This window comes from Loxodonta africana, chromosome 11, assembly GCF_030014295.1.
Source record: "Loxodonta africana isolate mLoxAfr1 chromosome 11, mLoxAfr1.hap2, whole genome shotgun sequence".
In the NCBI taxonomy this organism is placed as follows: Eukaryota; Metazoa; Chordata; class Mammalia; order Proboscidea; family Elephantidae; genus Loxodonta; species Loxodonta africana.
In genome coordinates, this window is record NC_087352.1 from 77092777 (window position 1) to 77117686 (window position 24910).

The following is a 24910-nucleotide window of genomic DNA, read 5'->3' on the forward strand; positions in this document are numbered from 1 at the left end:
AATTTACAGTTAATGATATAAATCAATAAAGTGTACTCCAAATCCATCCATATTGGTTTATATATATATTTTATATATATATGTAAAATTCCTTTGGATGAATCATTTCATGTGATGCATTCAGTCAGTAAAGTCTTTTCCCTAAACAGTGCATATTTTGAGAAGCTATTTAAAGAGGCCAGTGCCTTCAGATCTCTATTGATAGAAAATTAAAAAATTTTAATAGAAATTTCTTTCTAAAGATACATAAAAAAAAAAAAGATACATATGACTAGTGAATTAAGACAGTGCTTTTTTTTTTTTTTTTGGAAACCTCCAAGCACAAGGCCATGATAGTTTATATGACTGGTTCTTTGGATTTCAAGATTCACCCTGAGTCGAGTGCTATTAGACATAGTGTCAAAAGATGTAACACATTTTCTTAAAAATTGTTGGCACATGATTTAAAATTAGAAAGAATTAAAATAGGCAGATCTAAAATGCTTAGCCATATTAACCTTCCAAAAAGGCATGACCAAAGAGTAGCATGGAGCTTAGAATATTTGAATATTTGCTGACCGTTAACATGTTCTATATCCCCAACCCCACCCCAGTGCCAACGAGTTAATAGCGACCCTATAGGACCCTACAGGACAGAGTAGAACTGTTATATATGGCACAGTCATTATAATCTTTGATGGACATATTGGTGATTATGAGGTGCAAGATCTCCATAGAGAATGCTGACCATAAAGCACTTACTGTTGGGAGTAATGTATGTTGCTATATTGTGTTACCCTATGTCGAGATGTCATTGGGGATGTGGAGCCAATGGTTTGGCTTATGTGAATGTCGGGACTCACCATTTGTGTCACTTGAATTTCAGGCCCTACCAAAATACCGCCACTCATCATAGGTCCCATAAAACCATCAGCCACACTACTACTGCTCATGCCAGGCATACCAGGACTAGAAAGCACTCTCTCAGCATAGATTACATTGTGTGTGTTGGCTAACTCAGCAGGTATGCAAATATTCCCTTGAACATCATAGGCAGGCGCCATTACTGTTTCAGTTACGACAACATTGGGTGCAAGTTGAGGATCAAAAACAATTGTAGGGGGCTGGACACTTTGATCAGCAGTATTGTAGGTCTCAGTCACAATAATATCCCCCGGAATGCTGGGCTCAGGCACTGCCATTTCTGCCTGGAATTCAGCCTCTGAGAGAGTCATTCCTGAAGATTCATTAACGAAGTAGTTAGGTCCAAGCAAAGGGAGATCAGTACTTATAGGTATACAGGCCTGGTATGAAGGAAATGGCTCAATTTCTGTGTCTAAGCAGATTTCAGCAAGAGTCCTAAATTTTGGATCTAAAGTTGCCATGGAGCTCTCATCTAAGTCATCCACGATCCAACTGCAACAACCAATGGAGCCCACGGGAGAACCTACTCCCTCATGGTCATAAATGAGCAAGCAGTCGTTTGCTGGTCGACCTTCATCTTCATCGGCGTAAGCATATGCTTTCTAAAATTAGAAGAAAAATAGGAATTAGAAGGGTTTTTTTTCTCTTTAAGATCATCAAAGAAGAATAACAACAATGCTTCAGAGACTTCTAATCTAGGGAGATTTTAGGGAATGAACTAAGAAAAATACTAGCACTTTTTTTTTTGAAATAACTGGAATGTTTTAGGAGATTAGTGTGCATTAATGGTGAATGGAGCTCTAAAACATGCAAATTTCTCTTATTTGAAAACTTAACCAATGATAACTTCTACATTTTGTTCAGATTTTGAATTAATGACTAATTTTAAGCTTTTGGATTTTTGGCCTTTGTTTCTGGGATGGTCTAGAAACAATAAAATATATTTGTGTATATTAAAAATATTAATGATTTTCTGAAAGAAAGACATTTGATCATTGCAATGAAAGCATATATAAAGATATAAGTATCTCTGTGCATCAGAGACTTATGTCAACATGTTCAGGTAAGTTGTGTGTGACTTGAGAGAAGACAGTCAGGTACACAGACCTGGTTGCAGGAACTTCTGAGTTGCAACTTCTGGGGAGATAATGATGAAAATAATACCAAAATAAATTTCTGAAAAGGAACTCAAAATACTGTACCACTCTCCCTCACACACAAAAAATCAATGTTATAGTGTTTGTTGGCAGCTGATATCCTTTTTAAAAAAATCGAGAAGGGGAGCTTTGGTAAATCACAGTACATCAACCTCGTGAATTGTAGAAACTGAACCACTATTTCTGCTTTGTCTCTGTCTTTCTCACAGTGGAGTCTCTCTCTAACTTTCTCTTCTCTTCCTCTTATTCTTCTTTGTGCCTGTCAATCTCCACATGGCTCATGCCATCAGTTTCTGGTGATTAGTGGGGAGAATTAATTCCGCCAGGTGTTTTAAAATCTTACATAGTATGAGGCCATGTTTCTGAGGTTTACCTGCCTTCCCCAATCCCATCTTTTTATTTTATTTTTCCTCCTTTCTGTTGGAGGCTTCTGAAGAGCAGGAAGGACATCATAAAGAGAGGACAAGAATGCACGCTTTTTTTTTTTTTCCTTAATTAGGATTCTCCTGGCTTTGCTACTGCTATGGAAAATAAGGTGGAGAAATTAAAGGAAACAGAAGACAGAAAAATGAACAAAGGAAAGTGGAGAATGATAAGAGATTCTAGCCCTTTTTATAGTGTTATGACGTGTTATGTCAATTGAATAAAAGTGAGCGTAATATCTGGGTCTGGAAAAGAATGCTGCTGCAAGTCGACTTTGTGTATTTTAAGGAAGAGTGAAACATTTTTTTATGCAGGATTTGGATAGAATTAAGAATAGCCGGATATAGCCTCAAAGAAGCTTAACTGCCATTATTATTATTTTGCAGTCTCAAGGCTACTTTATGCATAATTGTGTGTAAGGGATTACCTCAGAGAAATAGCTGTCCAAGAAAGCCATGTTCACGCCTGACTCTGCATATTCCCGCAGGGTTCCTATTGTTGAACTCCTCTTCCTCGTTGCTTCCGCGGCGCCTCCCCCAACGAGGCCAGCAGCTGTTCCCAGACCTGTGTTGAGTTCCACTCCTGATACACCCCCTTCAACTGTTCCTCCGCCCGCATAGGTGTTAGTGTAGATTTCTGAAAAGAGAGGGTTTTCATGTACTAGTGCTTGAGTTGTCTCCATTGTTCATCCATAAAACCTTTGCCAGATGCTATCTGCAGTGTACCACCACCATAACACAACACAGAGTAGGTACTGGAAAGCTAGGCAACTAGTGATACAAAGTAAACCTGTAATCTCCAGGCTTGGGGATGAAGAAAATGTAAGTAAATGATACTAAGGGAGTCAGCTATAGGGCTTTGCCTTTTCCTATTTGTGCAAAATTCTCTCCTAGACCTAAAGGCGTAAAACTTGAGAAGAGTAGCTGGGACCAGTGTGTTCCTTCTATTGTTATCTCTGACAAGCTACCCAAGGCCCATTGGAGAGGGGTTGTACTCACACGGGACCCTTCAAAGCAAGACCAGTGATGTGCTTGTACCCGAAACTCGGTCCTCGTTCACCTGGGCACTGGGATGGAGAGCTGGCCTTTTTTAGGAATATTCATTCACCTTACACTCTTTGCATTGGAAGGGTCAGCCTTGGGAGACTAAGGAACCATCATCAAGAAATCTTATGTCTGCCCTAGAACTGGCAGCCTCTCTACTGTGTTCAACCTCTGACCAGTAGCTGGGGGTTTTCCTGTTTTCTTAGATGGGAATGGACTGGTAAGTTAGGAGAGTATAGGACTGGCGAAGTGAATGCGTGTGTGAATTTAAGAAATGCTCTTCAGTGTATTATTAGGAAAATATACTTGTTTCTTTTCCTCCTTCTCCTCTTCCTCTCCCTTCTCCTCCTCCTCTTCTTCTTTTCTTTCTCCTTCACCTTTTTTTTCCTTTTTTCGTGAAGCTTGTATTACTAGTAATAGCTACAGTATCCTTAAGTAACACTCTGTGCCAGGCACTATTCTAATGTATATATTGTGCAATGAATACACACACACTCACACACACACTAACACACACACATTCAGTCCTTACAACAATCCTTTGAAGGAGGTACTATCCTTAGTTCACTTTCAAAGATAAGGAATTTGAGGCCCAAGGAGTTATTACTAGTAAGTGGCAGAGCTGGGACTCAAACCCAAGCACTCTGGTTCCAGAATTTTCCCTCTTAATTGCTATACCATACTTCACTGTGTATAGTTTAAGATAGAAAAACAAAGTACCACCTTCAAACATGCAACTTTTCCTTTGATTATTCTATTATCCGAGAAAACTACTGGATATATTGTTTTTCTATAAAGCACTTTTTCGTGAGGTTGGTTTTGTTGAATGATTTTGCAAGTTTTAAAAAGAAAAACAGATTTTGGCGTCCACTAACCAGAAGAATCTATACGATCCTGAGTATTAGAGGCTGTCATTGGTACGCATATATTTGAGACATCCTGAAAAGAAAAAAAATTGTTTTTAAATAAATGCTTTATGTTAAACATTTAAAATTTGACATCTGCTTATTTTGTGCAATGTAAATTTGTCAAGGCATGCTGAGTTCCCATTGAAACACTGTGTTTCCCTGGAAAGCATCAGTCTACTCACCCTGTCTTCTGGATGCGCCCCTTCTATTCTCCAGGACTGCATCACTCCTTCTCCCCCTTCTGGCACAGGAGCAAACCTCGTTCCCAGCCCTTCTGGCTGTCTTCGTTTGCAGCAACACATGAGCAGCAAAAGGGGTGCCACTGACCAAGAAAGGGATAAGGCAGAGTTAAGACCTCTGACTGATTCTAATATGCAGCCAGGGTTGAGAACTACTGACTGACTGAAAGGCACATTGACACCTCCACTCAGTTGCTGTAGGGGCATGTTTTGGAAAAATATCTCCAATATCATTTTGAGGATCACTCATGATCTTTGAATAGCCTTGAAAACTCACAGGTTGTTTTAAAAAGCAGCCTGGCAAAAAAGTCAGTTATTTTTTTTATACCTTGAAATGATGATATTTTAGTTTGCACTCATCCACATTAAACCATATTAACAACACAGCTGAAAGAGTTTAATCATCTTTATTTTAGAACCCAGTTTTTGATTCCCACAAAATCTAAGACTCACAGGGGAGACCTAAAATGCATGAAGTACCTCTCCTATGAGAATCTACATGGTACAGAGACAGGAGGACACCTTTTTGAAATTTTTGTTCAGGGGCCTAGATTAACAATTTTTTTGGTCATAATGTTATGACCATTGTTCTACTTAAGATGCTCATGAGGAGCCCAAATCAAAAACAAAACCTGTTGCTGAGGCGTTGATTTTGACTCATGGCAATCCCATGTGTTGCAGAGTAGAACTGCGCTCCATAGGGTTTTCAGAGCCGTGACCTTCTGGAAGCAGATTGCCAGGCCTTTCTTATGAGGCACCTCAGGGTAGGTTTGAACTACAAACCTTTGTCAGTAATCAAGCACTTAACCATTTGTGCCACCCAATGAATTCTATCAAGAACCTAGAGGAGGTCAAGTCCCTCCTGTAGGCTGTTCTTTCTGTTTCCAACTATACCAGAGTGAGCATGTCACCCGTGCTCACAAGTCCCCACTGACTCTTCATTGCCTGTTGACTGAAGCCCAGACCAGTTGGCATATCATGCCCATTCCTCCAGGATGGGTTGCAGCCTACGTTTCCAGTCTCACCTTGTGCTCTTCACTTCCTGAGTGTTCTGTTCCCTTCCATACCTCTCCTCTGCTTATGTTTGTGCTGTTCCTTTGCCCCAGATTGTCTTCTGGGTTTCCCCATACCTATACTTTTTCTAAGAATATCCTCACCTTTCTGGACCCAGCTCAAAAGCTACTTCTTTCATAAAGACTTTCCCAACCTTCCCAGCTTGAGATAATTGTTTCTGCCTCTGCTCTCATAGACCTTTGCTGAAATTTTCATTATAGGATTTATTTTATGCTTTACCATATTATACTTGGTGATTTGTGTGCGTTTCCCAACTTTTTGACCCTTACTAACCCCTAGGCCTTCTTAGTTATCATCACTGAATAAGTGTATGGCTTTATCAGCTCCACTGTTTATTTAAAAAAAAAAAAAACAGTCAAAGGCACACAAAAATTGCTATAGATATCAAAAAGGAATGGCCAGTTAAACCTAGCTATCTCAGTGAGTCTGCAGAAAAGAAGGATTTTAATCAGGTACTTACGGAGCAGCAGTAAGAGGCCCAAAATGATCATGCCAATCCCTGTGGGACCGAGACCAACATTTGATTCCCCAATTCGGTCGTCAGTGACAGACCAGTATACGTCACTGGTAATGGTGCCGATGTCCCCGGTGTATATGCTGGTGGTACTAGGGTAAAGGCACATGTGGTTGCTGTCACATTCGCAGGCGTCTAACTGCACAGTGTGTGCCGATTCGCACGCTCTGTTATAGATGTCCTTCACTATGATCGGGATATAGTAAAGTCGGGGAAATAAAGGCTGCACAGCCGTAAGGATTGCAGAGGTAGCTAAAAAGGAAGAAAGGGAACAGAAAATAAATTAAACTTCCTTGGGGGGTGACCTCTCTACCACATTAGACTAGTTTAGGGCCTGCTTTTTAATGCTCCATTAAACAGATTGCCTGGTACTCTTTTTCCTTAACATTTATATTGAATTATTCAGTGCTGCCTTCTTGATCCATTGTTATTTCCAGGAAACAGGCAGGGAGTCTGTTTCTTATTTCTAAAACAACAGTAGGAACAAAACAGAACAAAAACAAACAAAAATACTAGTTGCCATTTAGTTCATTTCAACTCATCGAGACACCGTGTCTGTCAAAATAGAATTGTACTCCACAGAGTTGTCAATGACTATGACCTTTCAGTTTCGAGGGACCTTTGGGTGGATTTGAACCACCAGCCTTTCAGTTAGTAGCCTAGGTGGTGCAATTTCATTGATCTATGTGCTCCTAAGTGAGTAAAAAATGTGAAATATATTTATAGGATATCTGAGTTTTAGGGACATTTAAATGACTTGCCTGAAATTATTCAAAATAGTGAATTTTGACATTTGATGAGTTAGTCAAGTGGTCCTGATTCAAACTGACCAAATATTGTTTCAGCACTTACCTGTATAAAATGATGGACAAACTGATATTTAAAAAACTATTTACATACTATTATTTGTAATTGCAGTATCGATGAACGATTTGGATTTTTATTTCAGTTCAAAAGTTTCCCTAATACTCTAAGCGTAAGAAAACTTTCAAATCCACTGCGTCGAGTTGATTCCAACTCATAACCACCTTCTAGGACAGAGCAGAACTGCCCCACAGGGTTTCCAAGATGTAATCTTTACAGAAGAAGACTGCCACATCTTTCTGCCTCTGAGCAGCTGGTGGCTTTGAACTGCCGACCTTTCAGTTAGCAGCCGAGTGCTTAACATATCTCCATTAGCCTTAGGCTTCTATATCCTAAGTATATATATGTGAATTTAAAAAATTTTTTCATTTGATGGATAGATAGAAAAATACATGGAAACAGAGTTAGGAAGTATTATTAATTAATTTACTAATTATTTTGATGATCCTTTTGCTTTTGGACTTAAATTATGAGCAAGTTTACATTCCACTTACCATTTATGGATCTAATATCCCATAAGTCAGCTGTCCCTGGTGGCCAGTCAGCAACACAGAAAGTGAAAGGAGACCCATAAGAATGGTTGTCAATGCCTCGTGCAAAAATAAGGACCGATGGAGAGGCAATGCAGATGGTTCCACCTTCAGTAAAAATGACTGGACAGTATTCGTTGATATCAGGAACCTCAATACATATGGTTCCTGTAGCTGTTTTCCCAGAGCCATCTGAAACAGAAAGCATCATGCATGTTGAGGTAAATGCTGTCGGGGAGAAAATTCGCTCTCATATTCCATGATGCTGCCATAGCACATAGGAATAGTATGAATGACTTCTGAGATAGCGAGGATAGATTCCCTACTTCTTCAACTGCCTAAAGCTACTCTTGTCTTTGATAGCTGTGTTCCAGCCATACTTGCTTCTTAGTTCTTTGAACAGCCTTTTCCTAACTCAGGACCCTTGCCCATTCCATTCACTCTTTCTAAAATAAGATGTCTTTCATCCCCATTTTCACTCTGCTAACTCCTATGCATCCTAAGAGGCAAAACTGAACGTTTTTCTCAGAGAAGATTTAGTGTTCTCTATTCCCACTCTGTCCCCATATTTAGGATTTCAGACTAGCTTCAAGCCTTCTGTTCATGAAGCTCATTGAAATTAAATAATTGATTATGTATTTTTTCCTGTTTTCACTGTTTATTTTAATTCCCTCCATTAGATGCCATTTCTCCCTGGAATGGTACTTTTTCTGAAAACAAATATAAATCTATTAGATTTTTTCCTCTTAATTCATTTGAAACAAATGCTGGGTTAGTATAGTTTGTTAGAAGGGTCACAGGACCACAATTAGGAGTCCTGGCTTATTGTCCACATTTTTACTATTTTGATTTACTTTGAGTAAGCTTTGTTTGTTTGTTGTTTCCTTTGTTTGTCTGCTTGTTTTTTTAAATCTGTTACCTAGAACATTATTATCTCTAGGTTACTTTATCATGTCATTTAAAAAAAATCAATACACTCCTTTTAAAGAGCATTTCTACATGCCTCAATGGTGGAGTCATTTAAGTAACTGAATGATAATAAACCAAGAGCCTCTCCATAGCCTACGTGATTTTGTACATTTGGTCCTTATACTCTATTCAGCATTTGGCTTTCTAAGCTAAAGCGTTTATTTCATTTAGTCTGTCATGAGGGAGACATCAGATTATCCCATGGATTATTTTATTTGTCATTCTCTGATCCTCTGCAGCTTCTTCATGGCCTTGCGATGTGGCAGCCAGAACCATAGGCTGTTGCTTACTTCCAGCGTCTGCTTCCCAGTGGCGTTTGCTGTATGTATTTCTCCGCCTCTTCAGCTGGTGGCCGTGCATTCTTGATCAAACTTACCTGACCATTCAGATGGCTCTGTGCCAGGCAGATACTGTGCCCAGGTGAATAAGCAGTTACCCTTGATTTTAGTTTTCTTTCAGTTCATTTTGAAAGTGTTTCCCCTTTCCTTTTTATTCACTCTAAATGACTAGCTTTTATACTGGTTTTTAAAGATATTCATGTATAACTAATACACAAATACAGGCTGTGATAAATGTGGTTAGAACCCATTTTACGAACAGGCCTTGCAGAATACTGATAATATAAATCAGCTGTCTTAATCACTAAAGCATCATGGGTGTTGGGGTAAATGGTTATGTAACTGAAGCAGTTATTGAAGTTACACCCAGAGGATGAAGACCAAAATGTAAAGAGTGTAACTGCTTGGGCGTTATCTTGTTTTTGTTTTGTTTAAATTTGAAGCCACCCATTATATCCTTTTCTTTGTTTGGCTACCAAAAAACTCCTCTATAAATTTACTGCAAACCTGTATTATCTATTTTATATTAGGTATGTATCCGAGATACCTATTTTGTCCCCTTCCTTCCTGGTTACTGACCTTTCTCTGTTGTTTTGTTCTGTGGTTGCAGTTTTTCCAGGCATTGCCTGGGGAATCATTAACTACTGATAAATAAACAAATTCCTGTTGCTACTCCTCGGGAAGAATGCTGAATTACAAAAGAATGCTGAATAGATTTTTCCATGTGAAAAGTGGCTCAATTACAAATCAATTCCGTGCATTTTATAATTTGCACTGAATTTGGATCTTATATTTGGAATAACCTTGTGCTTCCTTGTACCATTATCATCTTTGTCTACACAATGTGTCTTATCAACCAACACTCACTCAGGCCTCCGTGAGCTCTGTTTTAGCGGCTCTAAAATATCTATACTGCCTTTCCCCCAGGCCATCCCCAAATGACCTTTGAGCACTCTGCAGCCTTTACTATATAAGTAAACATTCCTAACATAACTCTCCAAGTCGGATCAGCCATACTCAGGAGATGAGGTAGTAAACAGAAACTGCATTTTTATACATATATTTTAATTTTATGCTTTACAGTAATTTTGTTGTAAGCCACACGCAATTCTTCTGTTAGAAGTAGGTAAAATAAATTATGCCTTAAGTGTAAACTATGGTTATAAATGTATTGAATTCGGTTCTTGATCAAAGATATTTAGAACTCTCTATAAATCTTGCTGACACCACCAAATGTAATATTTTATGTGAGTCAATTTAATACCAATACTGCAATAATATTTATAATATTTAATACAATAATAATTTTTTAAAAATACTGAAAATAAGTTTTCTTACCATCTATAGCCAAGATCTCTGCTGTGTATATCCCATTGGTAATGTATTTTGACTTCTTGTCAAATTCTCTAGAAAATTGTATTTCACCAGTCCTTGAATCAACTTTTAACCAGCTGCCTGCATCACGCCCTGTGATATATCTGTTTTGAAATAAATAAGTTTGTCATTATGCTTTTGTGAAAGTTGGTCATTTTAAACCACATAAGAGCTACAGTATGTTGAACTTGTAGATGTGTTTTCATGCTTTATGTGATAATTGTCTTGGCTTATAACTGTATATATATATATATATAAATTTATATATATATAAATACAGGTTCACAAAATGGTTTTAAAATTTCATCGTTCTTATTCTTTTAGCTCTTACTATAATTGCTAATAAAATGTATGAGTTTATTTCAGCTTTGTTTCTTAAATCATCACAATATTGAAGGAATATCCTTTATTCATTTTCGTATGTGGTGTACTTAGTTTGTCTCTCCTAGATTTTAAGGCATATTGGTTTCTGAGCGCCCCGTGGTTTGCCTGTTCAGGGCCTGCGGTAGCCTCTGTTCAGCTTGTCTTTATGGGTCTTGTTGCCTATGATGGACTTACAGTGCTTCGCCTTAATGAAAGAAGACCTGGTCTCTATACCAGGTACCATTTCAGGTCTTCAGCATGATTTAGCTAACATATCTTTTTCCACCATTCCATACTGACTGACTTAATAATCCTTGTTAAGCCTGTTAAGTTGTTAGCTGATTAAATAATTAAAACTCTTATATCAAAGTCATTTATAAGTCAATAGGCTTTGTTCATTCCAAAGATACTGCGAACAAAAGAAGAGGTAGAGAGAAGGGAAGGCTATAGAGAACACCTGTATAGTTCACCATAGTTATTTCCCAAAATATCTTATATAGATCTAATTCATGTATAATCTGTGTCCTAGTGCCCTAAATACCTACCTTTCTATCTCCAGTTCTGTCTTTATGCTCAAAATATCTGTGAAACATCTGTATTTTAGCTTCTTCCATTGTCTTTTTTTTTTTTTTTTTCCTCTCTACCCTTTTAGGTGAATCAGATTAGGTGAATCAGAGGGTTGAAATTAGCCCCAAAGTCATAGATAACACAGGCTTTAAGGAAATAAGTAGTGACTCATCTTTTATGATATCTTACTGTTTACAATGGGACTTAATCAGCCCAGGTCAAGGATGCCATAGATGGCCACAAAAGATCAAAGAGATTCACAGGGTAGCTATAGGTGGCCCTTTGATCTTATAATTGCTCCCCAGACAAAATTGTTCTTACTAACCAGTTGGAGCTCTCACAGCCTCTAAAACACTATTAAAATTTTAAGAAAATGCGAATGCCATGAAAGTCTTCTAAAACACATAAACAAGCAAATAAGAAAAGGAAAACCCAAATCCCGAAGTCTTACAACCCATATGCATTAGTACACACTACAAGAATTAACACTGAACAGAAGTTTGCTTTGTCACACTATCATAAACCAGAGTATTTGCAATACCTGACATTTGTTGCAGGATTTCCTGTGTCCAAATCTATGGCTGTATATGTGCCAAGCATGTAATTCAATAAGGAATCTCCTCTTGTTCCGTCTCGCACACTGAAGGTCATAGAGTTTGGATGAAACACAGGCCCTTCTCTCACATTAACAACCTGGATCCTCACAGGAGTTGCGTGCATTTGGAATTGAGAGGCAACCGAGTGGTGAAATTCAGCCCGGTTTTTAACCCCAATACTAAGATGAATACTAGGCATTTGTTCATAATCCAGGGCCTGAAATGATTAAAAAAGCAAACAAACAAACAATTCTAAAACAGGAAACGACTCTCTTTTCATAGCATAAGAAGCCATGATAAGCAAGTAAAACACAAGGATAAAGTCCAGGAACTGTGCAACTCAGTTTTTGAATTCATAAATTTTTTTTTATTTCTGCATTAGTTATTTTAAGACGTATTATTCTCTTTATCTTTTGCTATAACCAGGTGTATGTCATTTAAGTCTATGACTTTGAATTGAATTCAACTTCAATTTCTTATATAAAACCCTGAAATGAAAAATGGTACTTCTTTCCAAATGAAGTGTTTAGTAAATATAAAAAATAAACTTAGAATGAAATAAAAGAGTTCACAATTATGAAATGAATAAGTAAATAGTACCCAGATTTTCCTTATAGAATTCACATCTGAGAATCTCTTAAAAGTATAATCAGCAGAATAAAGGAGTCAATATATATGATCTAAGTGGGCCTGTAATTATTTTTTGAAATGATGCAAACAACTTCTGAAGGAGAATTCATGACTATTACAGTCGGCCCTATAAACTATAATTTAATTGTGCTGGGTCCGGTGGACAAGAAGACTCCTTCACATGACACATTCAAATAAATAAACATCACTCTCAGGGAGAAGTCACCTTTGAAATGAGTTCTTTGGATGAAAGATGAGTAGAATCTTTTAATTCAGAATGATTGATGTGGTGACATGAAAAGACACAAGTATAGAAGCAGTTGTAAAAAACTGAGTACTGGGCAATGTCTATTTAGAAGCAATCTGGAAGCTAATGGAAGCACCACTTGACACGCATTTATCAACAAAAGAAGTTTAAGATATGAGTGTTGTCAGCACGACTAAGCCAAATCCCTGCTTCCCAGGGAAATTCCATGACTTCATGGACGTTTTTGTAGTTTCAGAGCCAAATTCTTCAGAAGCGCTGACAAGATAGAAAAATTCTTAGGAATTCATTCAGTTCCTTGTTTGGGGCTGGTTCAACGTGCCTGACTTGCATTTTAGCTAAAATCCTTGAGATTCAGGATTTCTATTTCTTTTGTATATCTGTTCTCCACCCTGGTCCATGTAATGCCTAGCACAAGGCTGAATATAGGTTAAAATGAATTTTCAATGATGAGATCCCTCTTCTACATCTTATTTTCGTTTTCTAGAATTCCATTCTATTAAAAGTCTATGTTCAAACAAATGCAAAACATGAAACGATCCATTCTTATAATTAGAGACATCTCTTAGGGTTTTCTTGCGCATATACACAAACGTGTTTTCTGTTTGTCAGGACAGCTCTCTTCCTCTTGAAGAGCGTGTGATGAAAATATATTAATATGTGTCTAAAATTACATAAATTACAGAAATTCACAGAATCTAGAGAAAAGAAATTGGTCGAGGGTCAGTCTGTAGGGATCTTCCCTCCTACAGGGAGAAAAATAAAGAGTAGATAGAGGAAAGGCAGAAAGTCATCCATTCCTTTGCAAGTGGAACCCATTATCAAGGATTTTCTGATTGCACCCAGAGGTCGGAGGCATACAAAAAGCAACAAAAACCATCGTTTACCACAGTGTTTCTGCTTGGAGGTAGAATAGAGAGGCTGGAAGACTCAGTTTAAGGCATGACAGAAGAACAGTTAAAAAGGGTGTGCAGGTGTGTGTTAGGCTCTGGTGTGAGGCTCAGGAAGGGACTGGCGATGAAGACGACCCCTTCAGAAGTGGATTTTGCTTCTGACTGGTCTTTTTCTTCAGTAAATTTTAGTGTAGAAGCTAAGCTGTTAAATCCTTATATCCAGTTTTTTTTTGCTTAATTTAATGAGCCACTGCTAATTCTAGGGGGCATTCGTTATTTTAGAACTAAGAATGAAACGGGAATTTAGAAGTCTCCATTCAAAAGGAGTACATACTGGCTTGGAGATGGCCATTTTTCTATTGCAGAGCAAATGGTCAAATATCCGCCAGGGTGTATATGTACTGCTTTCCAAGAAGGGGCGTTTTCTGGCACAAACGTGTCTGGAGACCACGAAAGCACACAGAGATGGGGAAGGAGCTTTCGGAGGTGAACAGATTCAAAGGGAAAAATCTCAGGTTGCTTGTTCCTTGGTAAAACCTGTTTTGCCAGTCTTTTTTTTTCAGGATTACATGGTGATGCGCTGGAGGTAGCAGTTATGTATAACTTCGGAGCCACAGAGATTTGGGTTAAATCTTGTCTTTGACATTTGCCATCTGGGTGAACTTAGACAAGTTAATTTTCCCCTTGGATTTCCAGTCTCACTTTCTGAAAAAAAGGAATCACAATATTTTCTTCCCAATATTGGGAGAGTTAGATATGTGTAAAGCCTAGAGCACACTAGTTAGTCAGTGACTGCTTTATTAGTATTTCCATACACATTGATCCATAAATACTAAAAGGATTTTGTTATTGAAAATCACAGAGAATTCTGATTGTTCTCAAAAATTCTCTCCTGTTAGGATACAAGTTTCTTGAGAACAGGGACCATGTCTCATTCACCTTCATATTCCTGGTATAAATAAAAAATTTATATGGTACATAGTAGCAATTCTCAATAAATTTTGGTTGAATTGTGAATTATTTGTAATGTCCTCAAGCTAAGAAAAGGGTTATGTAAAGCTTAGCCAAAAGTCTGTTATTGAGAGGCCAGTTCCCACAAGGCTAAATGAATGAATGGTGGCTTGAATGAGAATGGAGATGATGCAAAGGGACGTTAGTGACATCATTCTAAATGGGTTTGGAATGCTTCCCTGACCACTAGCTGTTGAAAATGCCAAACCTAAGGATATTAAGCATATATTCTCTAAAACAAAGAGTTCTTTTTGCTATCTGCTAATGTACTTTAGGACTTTAAATAGATTTTCTACATCTTTTGGTGTTTTTAAACATATATATTTTTTTCCTGCTTTTTTAAGAGACTTGAAAAGTTGTCATCCAGCAAAAAATACAGATAGGTTGTCTAAAAACATCAGGTATTACCTTAACCAATTTTTCATGAAATTGATATTCCAGTCGTTCCTCCCTGCCCCCCAATATAGTAAGTATACCTTTAAAAAACTCTTAGCTATCAGAGAGGACACATATAAGTCATAGATAGTGCATTCCTTGCATTGTAACTTCTTTCGTTTTTACAATTTTATGTAGAAATTATGTATTATATCATCAAGCTGAGTCTGTGTCTCCCATCTGGGTGATATCTATGCTGTTAGTTTCAGGTAATCGTCATCACCAATACCACTCTCAAAGTTTTGTGAGTCTGTATTACATTCTGGATATTGTGTCAGGAACTAGGGATACAAAGATATTTAGATCAAGTTGTTTATGTGCAAAGGTCTTACTACTTTAGTTGTTTGGGAAGCAGATCACAAAGGAGAACAGTTATATATTACACGGTAAGATGTAAAGCTCAATGATTAAACTGGTAAGAAGATTGATAAGGATTGTATGATGCTTCTAGTTTTTGAGTTTTAATGAAAATGCAAGATTGAAAAAAAATTCTGGTTCCTGGAATAAAAACTTGACTGAGTATTCAGAATATGATATGGTGGTAGGTGACTTCTTGTCCCTTTCTTCCTATCCATGCTGCATTAGGCAATGGCTCTTATATTCATTCCTTCCTTTCCATTTTTACTGCTATCACTTTAGATCATATCCTTAGTACCTCAGGACTTGATTAATATAATAGTTGTTTTCACAACTTTAGTTTTCCCAGAGCTGAGCTCACAATGTTACTGTTATTCTTAATATCCCAATGCTTTTCCTGGTCTATAATTAAGAATTGACAATTTTTTTTTTTCTGTAAAGGGCCAGATAGTACATATATTAGTCTTTGTGGACCATATATTGTCTCTGTTGCAAATATGCAGCTCTGGACTTGGGGTGTGATAGCAGCCATAGAAAATACATAAACAAACATATGTGGCTGGGTTCCAATAAAACTTTATTTATAAAAACAGATGGCAGACCAGATTCGACCTGTGGGCCAAGTTTGCTAGTTCCTGACCCATAGCAATGTTTCTCAAATTGAAAGTTCAGTGTATATGCTTGGAGTCCTTGTGTTATCTTTACGAATTTTGAAATTTTGTATTTTCATTTGAATGACAATCTTAAAAAGTATATATATATATTTTCCATAATTTTGACAACCACCACAAAAATTAGTATACTGCATGATTTCAATGCTCATGTTTGTTTTTTGGTGGCAAATAGTAATACTTTTAATTGCTCCACACAGTTGAGAACAGCTGACTCAATATATGAAGGCTAAAAGGTTTGAATAGAGAAAAATAGTAATCAAATTGTTGTTGTTTAGTGCCTTTGAGTTGGTTCCAACTCATAGTGACCCTATGTATAACAGAAGGAAATGGTGCCCGGTCCTGTACCATCCTCACAGTCATTGTTATGCTTGAGCCCATTGTTGCAGCTCTGTGGCCTTCCATCTCATTGAGGGTCTTCCTTTTTTTCCCTGACCCCTTTGTTACCAAGCATGATGCCATTCTCCAGGGATTGATCCTTCCTGATAACATGTCCAAAGTATGTGAGACACAACCTCACTTACATTGTTTCTAAGGAGCATTCTAGCTCTACTTCTTCCAAGATAGGTTTGTTCATTCTTTTGGCAGTCCATGGTAAATTCAATATTCTTCACCAACACCATATTTGAAATACATCAATGCTTTTTCCGTCCTCTTTATTCATTGCCCAGCTTTCACATGCATATGAGGCTATTGAAAACAACATGGCTTGGGTCAGGTGCACCTTAGTCTTCAAGGTGGCATCTTTGCTTTTTAACATTTTATAGAAGTTTTTTATCTTTTTATTTCTTGCCTGCTGCTTCCATGGGTGTTGATTGTGGATCCAAGTAAAATGAAATGCTTGGCAACTTCAATCTTTCCTCCATTTCTCGTGAGGTTGTTTACTGGTTCATTTGTGAGGATTTTTGTTTTCTTTATGTTGAGAAACCCTGGTGGCGTAGCGGTTAAGTGCTACGGCTGCTAACCAAAAGGTTGGCAGTTCGAATCTGCCAGGCGCTCCTTGGAAACTCTGTGGGACAGTTCTACCATGTCCTATAGGGTTGCTGTGAGTCGGAATCAACTTGATGGCACTGGGTTTGGTTTTTTTTTTTATGTTGATGTGTAATTCATACTAAAGGCTGTAGTCTTTGATCTTCATCAGTAAGTGCTTCAAGTCTTCTTCTCTTTCAGCAAGCAAGGTTGTATCATCAGCATAAGGTTGTTAATGAATCTTCCTCCAATCCTGGCTCCCTGTCTTTCTTCCTATAGCCTGGCTTCTCGGTTTATTTGCTCTGCATATAGATTGAATAGGTATGGTGAAAGGATAACTGTGCCACACACCTTTCCTTACTTTAAACTACTCAGTATCCCATTGTTCTGTTCGAACAGCTGCTTCTCGATCTAGGTACAGGTTTCTCATGAGCACATTTAAGTGTTATGGAATTCCCATTCTTTGAAATATTATCCATAATTTGTTATGGTCCACACAGTCGAGTCCCTTTGCATAGTCAATAAAACACAGGTAAACATCTTCCTGGTATTCTCTTCAGCCAAGATCCATCTGACATCAGCAATGATATCCCTGGTTCCATGTCCTCTTCTGAATCCAGTTTGAATTTCTGAGAGTTCCCTGTCGACGTATTGCTGCAGCTGCTTTTGAATGATCTTCAGCAAAATTTTACTTGCATGTGATATTAATGATATTGTTTGATAATTTCCACATTTGATTGGATCATCTTTCTTTGGAACAGGCATAAATCTGGACCTCTTGCAGTCAGTTGGCCAGGTAGCTGTCTTCCAAATTTCTTGGCATAGACTAGTGAGCACTTCCAGTGCTGTGTCTGTCTGTTGAAACATCTCCGTTGATGTTCCATCAGTTCCTGGAGCCTCATTTTTCACCAATGCCTTCAGAGCAGCTTGGACCTCTTCCTGCAGTACCATTGGTTCTTTATCATATGCCACCTCCTGAAATGGTTGAACTTCGACCAATTCTTTTTGGTATACTGACTTTGTGTATTCCTTCCATATTCTTTTGATGTTTCCATGTTGTTTTATATTTTCCCCATAGAATCCTTCAGTATTGCAACTTGAGGCTTGAATTTTTTCTTCAGCTCTTTCAGCTTGAGAAATGCTGAACTTGTTCTTCCTTTTTGGTTTTCTAACTCTGGGCCTTTGCACATGTCATTATAATACTTTGTCTTCTCAAGCTGCCCTTTGAAATCTTCTGTTCAGCTCTTTTACTTCATCATTTCTTCCATTTGCTTTAGCTGCTCAATGTTTGAGAGCAATTTTCATAGTCTCCTCTGACATCCATTTTGGTCTTTTCTTTCTTTCATGTCTTTTTAATGACCTCTTGCTTTCTTCATGTATGAATGAGGTCCTTGATGTCATTCCACAATTTGCCTAGTCTTCAGTCATTAGTGCTCAACATGTCAAATTTGATTTATAGCTGTATTAACTGGTCTTCTTTGTAGGCATATGGATATTATCCTATCACTGTCAGGTTGTACTTCAGGGCAGATCTTGAAATGTTCTTTTTGATGATGCCACTCCTCTTCAAATTGTCATTCCCAGCATAGTAGACCTTATGATTGTCAGATTCAAAATGGCCAATACCAGTCCATTTCAGCTCACTAATACCTAGGGTATTGATGTTTATGTGTTCCATTTCATTTTTGATGATTTCTGTTTTCCTAGATTTGTACTTCGTACATTCCAGGTTCTGATTATTAATGGATGTTGACACCTGTTTCTTCTCATTTTGAGTCATGCCACCTCAGCAAATAGAGGTCCTGACACTCCAACCATGTCTTTGGAAACCCTGCTGGCATAGTGGTTAAGCACTACATCTGCTAACCAAAAGGGTGGCAGTTCGAATCCACCAGGCACTCCTTGAAAACTCCATGGGGCAGTTCTACTTTGTCCTATAGGGTCGCTGCAATGGAATCTATGTCATTAAGGTGGACTCTTCTTTTAGGAGGCAGCTCTTCCACCATGCATTTGTCAATTTCTTACTGTGGTAGCTTGTGCGTTACTGTGATTATTAATGGACGTTGGCACCTGTTTCTTCTCATTTTGAGTTGTGTCACATCAGCTTAACTCCATCCACACCATTAAAATCAACTCTTCTTTGAGGAGGCAGCTCTTCCCAGTCATCTTTTGAGTGCCGCCCAACCTGAGGGGCTCATCTTCTGGCACTATATCAGACAAAGTTTGCTACTATTCATAAGGTTTTCACTGGCTGATCCTTTTCAGAGGTAGACCTCCAGGTCCTTCTTCCTAGACATCTTAGTCTGGAAGCTCTGCTGAAACCTGTCCACTATGGGTAACCCTGCTGGTATTTGAATACTGGCTGCATAACTTCCAGCATCACAGCAACACGCAAGCCTCCATGAAGACAAACTGACAGACATGTGAGGGAGTAACCAAATTAAATAATCACAATTCACTGTGTGTGCGTCAAACTAAATACATGAGTGTCAATTTCAGTGTGTGTCCATGAGCTATATTGTTTGTCGTAATTTTGTTTGAGAAAAGTTAGTAATTCCTTCATTGCATTAATGTTAACTTGAATCTTACTGGTTTACAGTTTTACTTGTTTCCAATTTGTAAATATATTTAGGTATTATTGTAGCCCATGAAGAAAAAGCATAAAGTAGCTAAAGAAAAATTAACTTATAGGAGAAAATCAAAACCCGCTAGTCCTATATTCAGGGTTCTCAGCAGACTGGTCAAACTCAACGTGTTTCTTCTTGCATCTCATTGTTTTCCTACATGGAAATCCTGTTATAGCCCACAGGTTTGCTCTCCTTGCCCTGGACATGGTTCACATTTTCTCACTTCAGTTGTTGTCATTGTTAAGTACCATTGAGTCAGTTCTGACTCATAGTGACCCTATGCACAACAGAACAAAACCCTGCCTGGTCCTGTGCCATCCTTACAATCATTGTTATGCTTGAGCCCATTCTTGCAGCCACTGTGTCAACCCACCTCGTTGAGAGCCTTCCTCTTTTCATCTGAGCCTGTGCTTTACCAAGCATGATGTCCTTCTCTAAGGACTGATCCCTCCTGACAATATATCCAAAGTATGTAAGACACAGTCTCGCCCTCTTTGCTTCTAAGGAGCATGCTGGTTGTACTTCTTCCAAGACAGATTTGTTTGCTCTTTTGGCAGTCCATGGAATTTTCAATATTCTTCACTAACACCACAATTCAAAGGTGTCAGTTCTTCTTTGGTCTTCCTTATTCGTTGTCCAGCTTTCACATGCATATGATGAGATTGAAAATACCATGGCCTCTTTAAAGTGTTGAAGAGATTCTTTGCAGCAGATTTACCCAGTGCAATGCATCTTTTGATTTCTTGATTTCCAGTACTGCTATAACAGAAATACCACAAGTGGATGGCTTTAACAAAGAGAAATTTATTCTGTCACAGTCTAGTAGGTTACAAGACCAAATTCAGAGTGTCAGGTCCAGGGGGAGCCTTTTTTTCCTCTCTTTATTGGCTCTGGAGGAAGGTCTTTGTCCCTAATCTTCCCCTGGTCGAAGAGCTTCTCAGGCGTGGGGACTCTGGGTCCAAAGGACGCACTCTGTTCCAGGTACTGCCTTCTTGGTTGTATAAGGTCCCCATTCTCTGCTTGCTTCTCTTTCCTTTTACTTCTTAAGAGACAAAAGGTGGTGCAGACCACGCCGCAGGGAAACTCCCTTTACATTGGATCAGAGATGTGACCTGTGTAAAAGTGGCATTACAATCTCACCCTAATCCTCTTTAACATAAAACTACAATCACATAATGGAAGACAAACATAGAATACTGGGAATCATGGCCTAATCAAGTTGACACATATTTTTGGGGGAACACAATTCAATTCATGACAGGTGTTGATTGTGAATCCTAGTAAAATGAAATCCTTGACAAATTCAATCTTTTCCCCATTTATCATTATGTTGCTTATTGGTCGGGTTATGAGGATTTTTGTTTTCTTTATGTTGAGGTGTAATCCACATTGAAGGCTGTGGTCTTTGATCTTCATTATTAAGTGTTTCAAGCCCTCTTCACTTTCAGCAAGCAAGGTTATGTTGTCTGCATAACATAGGTTGTTAATGAGTCTTTGTCCAGTCCTAATGCCTTGTTCTTCTTCATATAGTTCAGCTTCTCAAATTATTTGCTCAGCATACAGATTGAATAGGTATGGTGAAAGGATACAACCCTGATGCACACCTTTCCTGACTTTAAACTAATCAGTATCCCCTTGTTCCGTCCAAACAACTGCCTCTTGATCTATGTACAGGTTCCTCATGGTACAATTCAGTGTTCTGAAATTCCCATTCTTCCCAATGTTATTCATAACTTGTTATGATCCACATAGTCGAATGCCTTTGCATAGTCAGCGAAACACAGTTAAACACCCTTCTGGTATTCTCTGCTTTCAGCCAGGATCCATCTGACATCAGCAATGATATCCCAGGTTCCACATCCTCTCCTGAATCCAGCCCAAATTTCTGGCAGTTCCCCGTCGATATACTTCTGCAGCCGTTTTTGAATGATCTTCAGCAAAATTTTGCTTGTGAGTGATATTAATGATACTGTTGGATAATGTCCACATTTGGTTGGATCACCTTTCTTGGGAATAGGCATAAATATGAGTCTCTTCCAGTTGGTTGGCCAGGAAGCTGTCTTCCATATTTCTTGACACAGACCAGTGAGCACTTCCAGTGCTGCATCTGTTCATTGAAACATCTCAGCTGATAATTCCGTTAATTCCTGGAGCATTGTTTTTCCCCAGTGCATTCAGTGCAGCTTGGATTTCTTTCTTCAGTACCATCAGTTCCTGATCAGATGCTACCTCTTGAAGTGGTTGAACATTGACTAATTCTTTTTGGTATAATTACTCTGTGTATTCCTTCCATCTTCTTTTGATGCTTCCTGCGTCATTTAGTATTTTCCCTATAGAATCCTACAATATTGCAACTCGAGGCTTGAATTTTTTCTTCAGTTCTTTCAGCTTGTTCTTCCCTTTTGGTTTTCTATCTCCAGCTCTTTGCACATGTCATTATAATACTTTACTTTGTCTTCTTGAGCTGCCCTTTGAAATCTTCTGTTCAATTCTTTTACTTCATCATTTCTTCCTTTTGCTTTAGCTGCTCGACTTTCGAGAGCAAGTTTCAGAGTCACTTCTGACATCCATCTTGGTCTTTTCTTTCTTTCCTGTCTTTTCAGTGACTTCTTGCTTTCTTTGCATATGATGTCCTTGATGTCATTCACAACCCGTCTGGTCTTCAGTCATTAGTGTTCAACACGTCAAATCTGTTCTTGAGGTGATCTCTAAATTCAAGTGGGATATATTCAGGGTCATATTTTGCCTCTTGTGGAATTGCTCTGATGTTCTCCAGTTTTAACTTGAATTTGCATATGAATAATTGATGGCTGGTTCCACAGTCAGCCCCTGGCCTGTTCTGACTGATAATATTGAGCTTTTCCGTCACCTCTTTCCACAGATGTAGTTGATTTGATCCCTGTGTGTTCCATGTAGAGAGATCCATGTGTATAGTTGCCGTTTATGTTGGTGAAAAAATGGTATTTGCAATGAAAGAAGTTGTTGGTCTTGCAAAATTATGTCATCCAATCTCTGGCATTATTTCTATCACCAGGGCCATATTTTCCATAAACATCAATATCCTAGGCATTAGTGAGCTGAAATGGACTGGTATTGGTCATTTTGAATCAGACAATTGTATAGTCTACTATGCAGGGAATGACAGCTTGAAGAGGAATGGTGTTGCATTTATCGTCAAAAAGAACATTTCAAGTTCTATCCTGAAGTACAATGCTCTCAGTGATAGGATAATATCCATACGCCTACAAGGAAGACCAATTAATGTGACTATTATTCAAATTTACACACCAACCACTAAGGCCAAAGGTGAAGAAATTGAAGATTTTTACTAGCTTCTGCAGTCTGAAATTGATCGAACGCGCGATCAGGATGCCTCAATAATTACTGGTGATTGGAATGCGAAAGTTAGAAACAAAGAAGAAGGATGTGGTAGTTGGAAAATATGGCCTCATTTCAGCGTCTTTGCTTATTTCAATTGAGGAAGAGCATTCCAAAAACTAAGCCTCTTGACGTGCCTGAAATTTCTAGCTAAGGTTCAGGACGAATCCCTCCTTGCTATAAGTGACTCCGTTTGTAGTTTTAAATTGTAGTTTCTGTCTTTGGTAAAAATTTACCTTTGACTCAGAACCAAGTATTTCTACAGAAAAATGTGGTTTTACCTACCCTGCTCTGTTAACGGAGAGTCCTGGAAATTATATATAAACTAATGGGATTTTCCTACTGCTACTAATCCAAAATTGTAAGGACTGTCTAACCTATGGAAAGACTCAAACTTAAATACCAACAACCTGGAAATCAGAAGTAGATGGCATCTGGAGTGAACAGCTCTTCCCAAGACTCCTGGACCACACCTGTATAACACACAGCTCCTAAACAAGCTGAATTTTACTTAAATATGCTCTGCCATTGCTTTTTCCCATGCAGACAATCAATATTTTTTGATTTGCTTCATACTCTTGATCATTTCTCTTTAAGTGCCTTATCACATCATTTTGATATTATCTTACTGTATCCTACTTATTATTTTAATGTTATGAAGTTCCTTTTAAGTTTTCAGCTAGTTGCCCAATGACATCAAATCTTGGGCCAACTCTTGCAAAAACTAGGCTAATTATACTCCTTTTTGTTATTTTCTTTTGCCCAATCAAATGTTTCTTCTATTGCATCATCTGGCTCAGTACCTGAGCATTCACCCCTACTCATAAACAACATACCATGTACTTTGAAGAAATAGTAGAAACTACTATAGACTCACCCATTTCCTAACTTGAGTCAGGCTTACCAGATAATAGCCTGGCCCCACATCCCAAAACAAGTTAAATTTTCCTCTGATTTTTAAAAATATTATCCAAAAGGCATTAGCTCTTGGCTATGCTCTGTAACTCTTTATAAAAACAATAAACAATAAACCCAGTCAGCTTTATTGTTTATTGTTTTTATAAAGTGTTTACTCAAAGGAATACCACCTTACTCCTCAAATAGAGGTCTCCAGTTTGTCAAGTTGTTCCTTCTCATTTGGCCTTGCTCTGTTCATGTCCTCATAATAACAAGCTCACTGAAGCAAAGTACTTAAACCATAGCACAGTGATGATTAAACCATCCCCAACTGCCATCTCTTATGCATAGGGCCTGAGATTTTAAAAGCTTGTAAATGACCAGCAGCCATCTACTCTTACACTAAAACCCTTGCAGAATAAGGATTACTACTTTGTGACCAAAACCTAATAAGATGGATCTGAAAATCAACTAACTCTGAAGTTGAGGCTCCTAGATTCAGCAAGGTGAAGAATTAACAAAGTCCATGCTGAAGAGAGTATTCTTAAGTGTTATCATCAAATTCCCAGAGTAATTCTTGATCAAAAGAGGGGAATGAGGAACAGCATTTCAAAAACTAAGGCCCTTGAAATGACTGGAATTTCTGGCTATAAAGGTTTAAGCCAAATCTCTCCTTGCCATAAGTAATTCCATTTGCATTTTTAAATTGTAGTGCTTGTCTTCAGTAAAAATTTCCATTTGACCCAGAAGCAAGTAGCTCTACAGAAAAGTAAGGTTTCACCTACCTTACTCTGCTAAAGGAAGAGCTTGTGTTTAGAAATAGCCACAAAAAGTGATAACTCAGACTGTACAGATGTTAGACATTGTGTTAAACGTGTGACCTTAGTGGCTAAGCCATATCCTTAGGTACCCCCC

General features: G+C 38.2%; 1 protein-coding gene across 1 annotated transcript in view; it reads right to left on the minus strand.

Annotated features, from left to right (window-relative positions):
* Window positions 1–322: 322 nt before the first annotated feature.
* The window catches only part of DSG4 (desmoglein 4), a 55137-nt gene continuing 30549 nt past the window's right edge, over window positions 323–24910 (minus strand). Inside the window, exons 9-16 of the mRNA XM_064294628.1 lie at window positions 11808–12079; window positions 10301–10440; window positions 7620–7847; window positions 6208–6513; window positions 4617–4756; window positions 4402–4465; window positions 2911–3119; window positions 323–1505 (exon numbers count right to left, since the gene is read on the minus strand). Coding sequence (XP_064150698.1) covers window positions 738–1505; window positions 2911–3119; window positions 4402–4465; window positions 4617–4756; window positions 6208–6513; window positions 7620–7847; window positions 10301–10440; window positions 11808–12079 — 2127 coding nt within the window. The 3' untranslated portion in view covers window positions 323–737. The remainder of the gene's footprint in view (window positions 1506–2910; window positions 3120–4401; window positions 4466–4616; window positions 4757–6207; window positions 6514–7619; window positions 7848–10300; window positions 10441–11807; window positions 12080–24910) is intronic.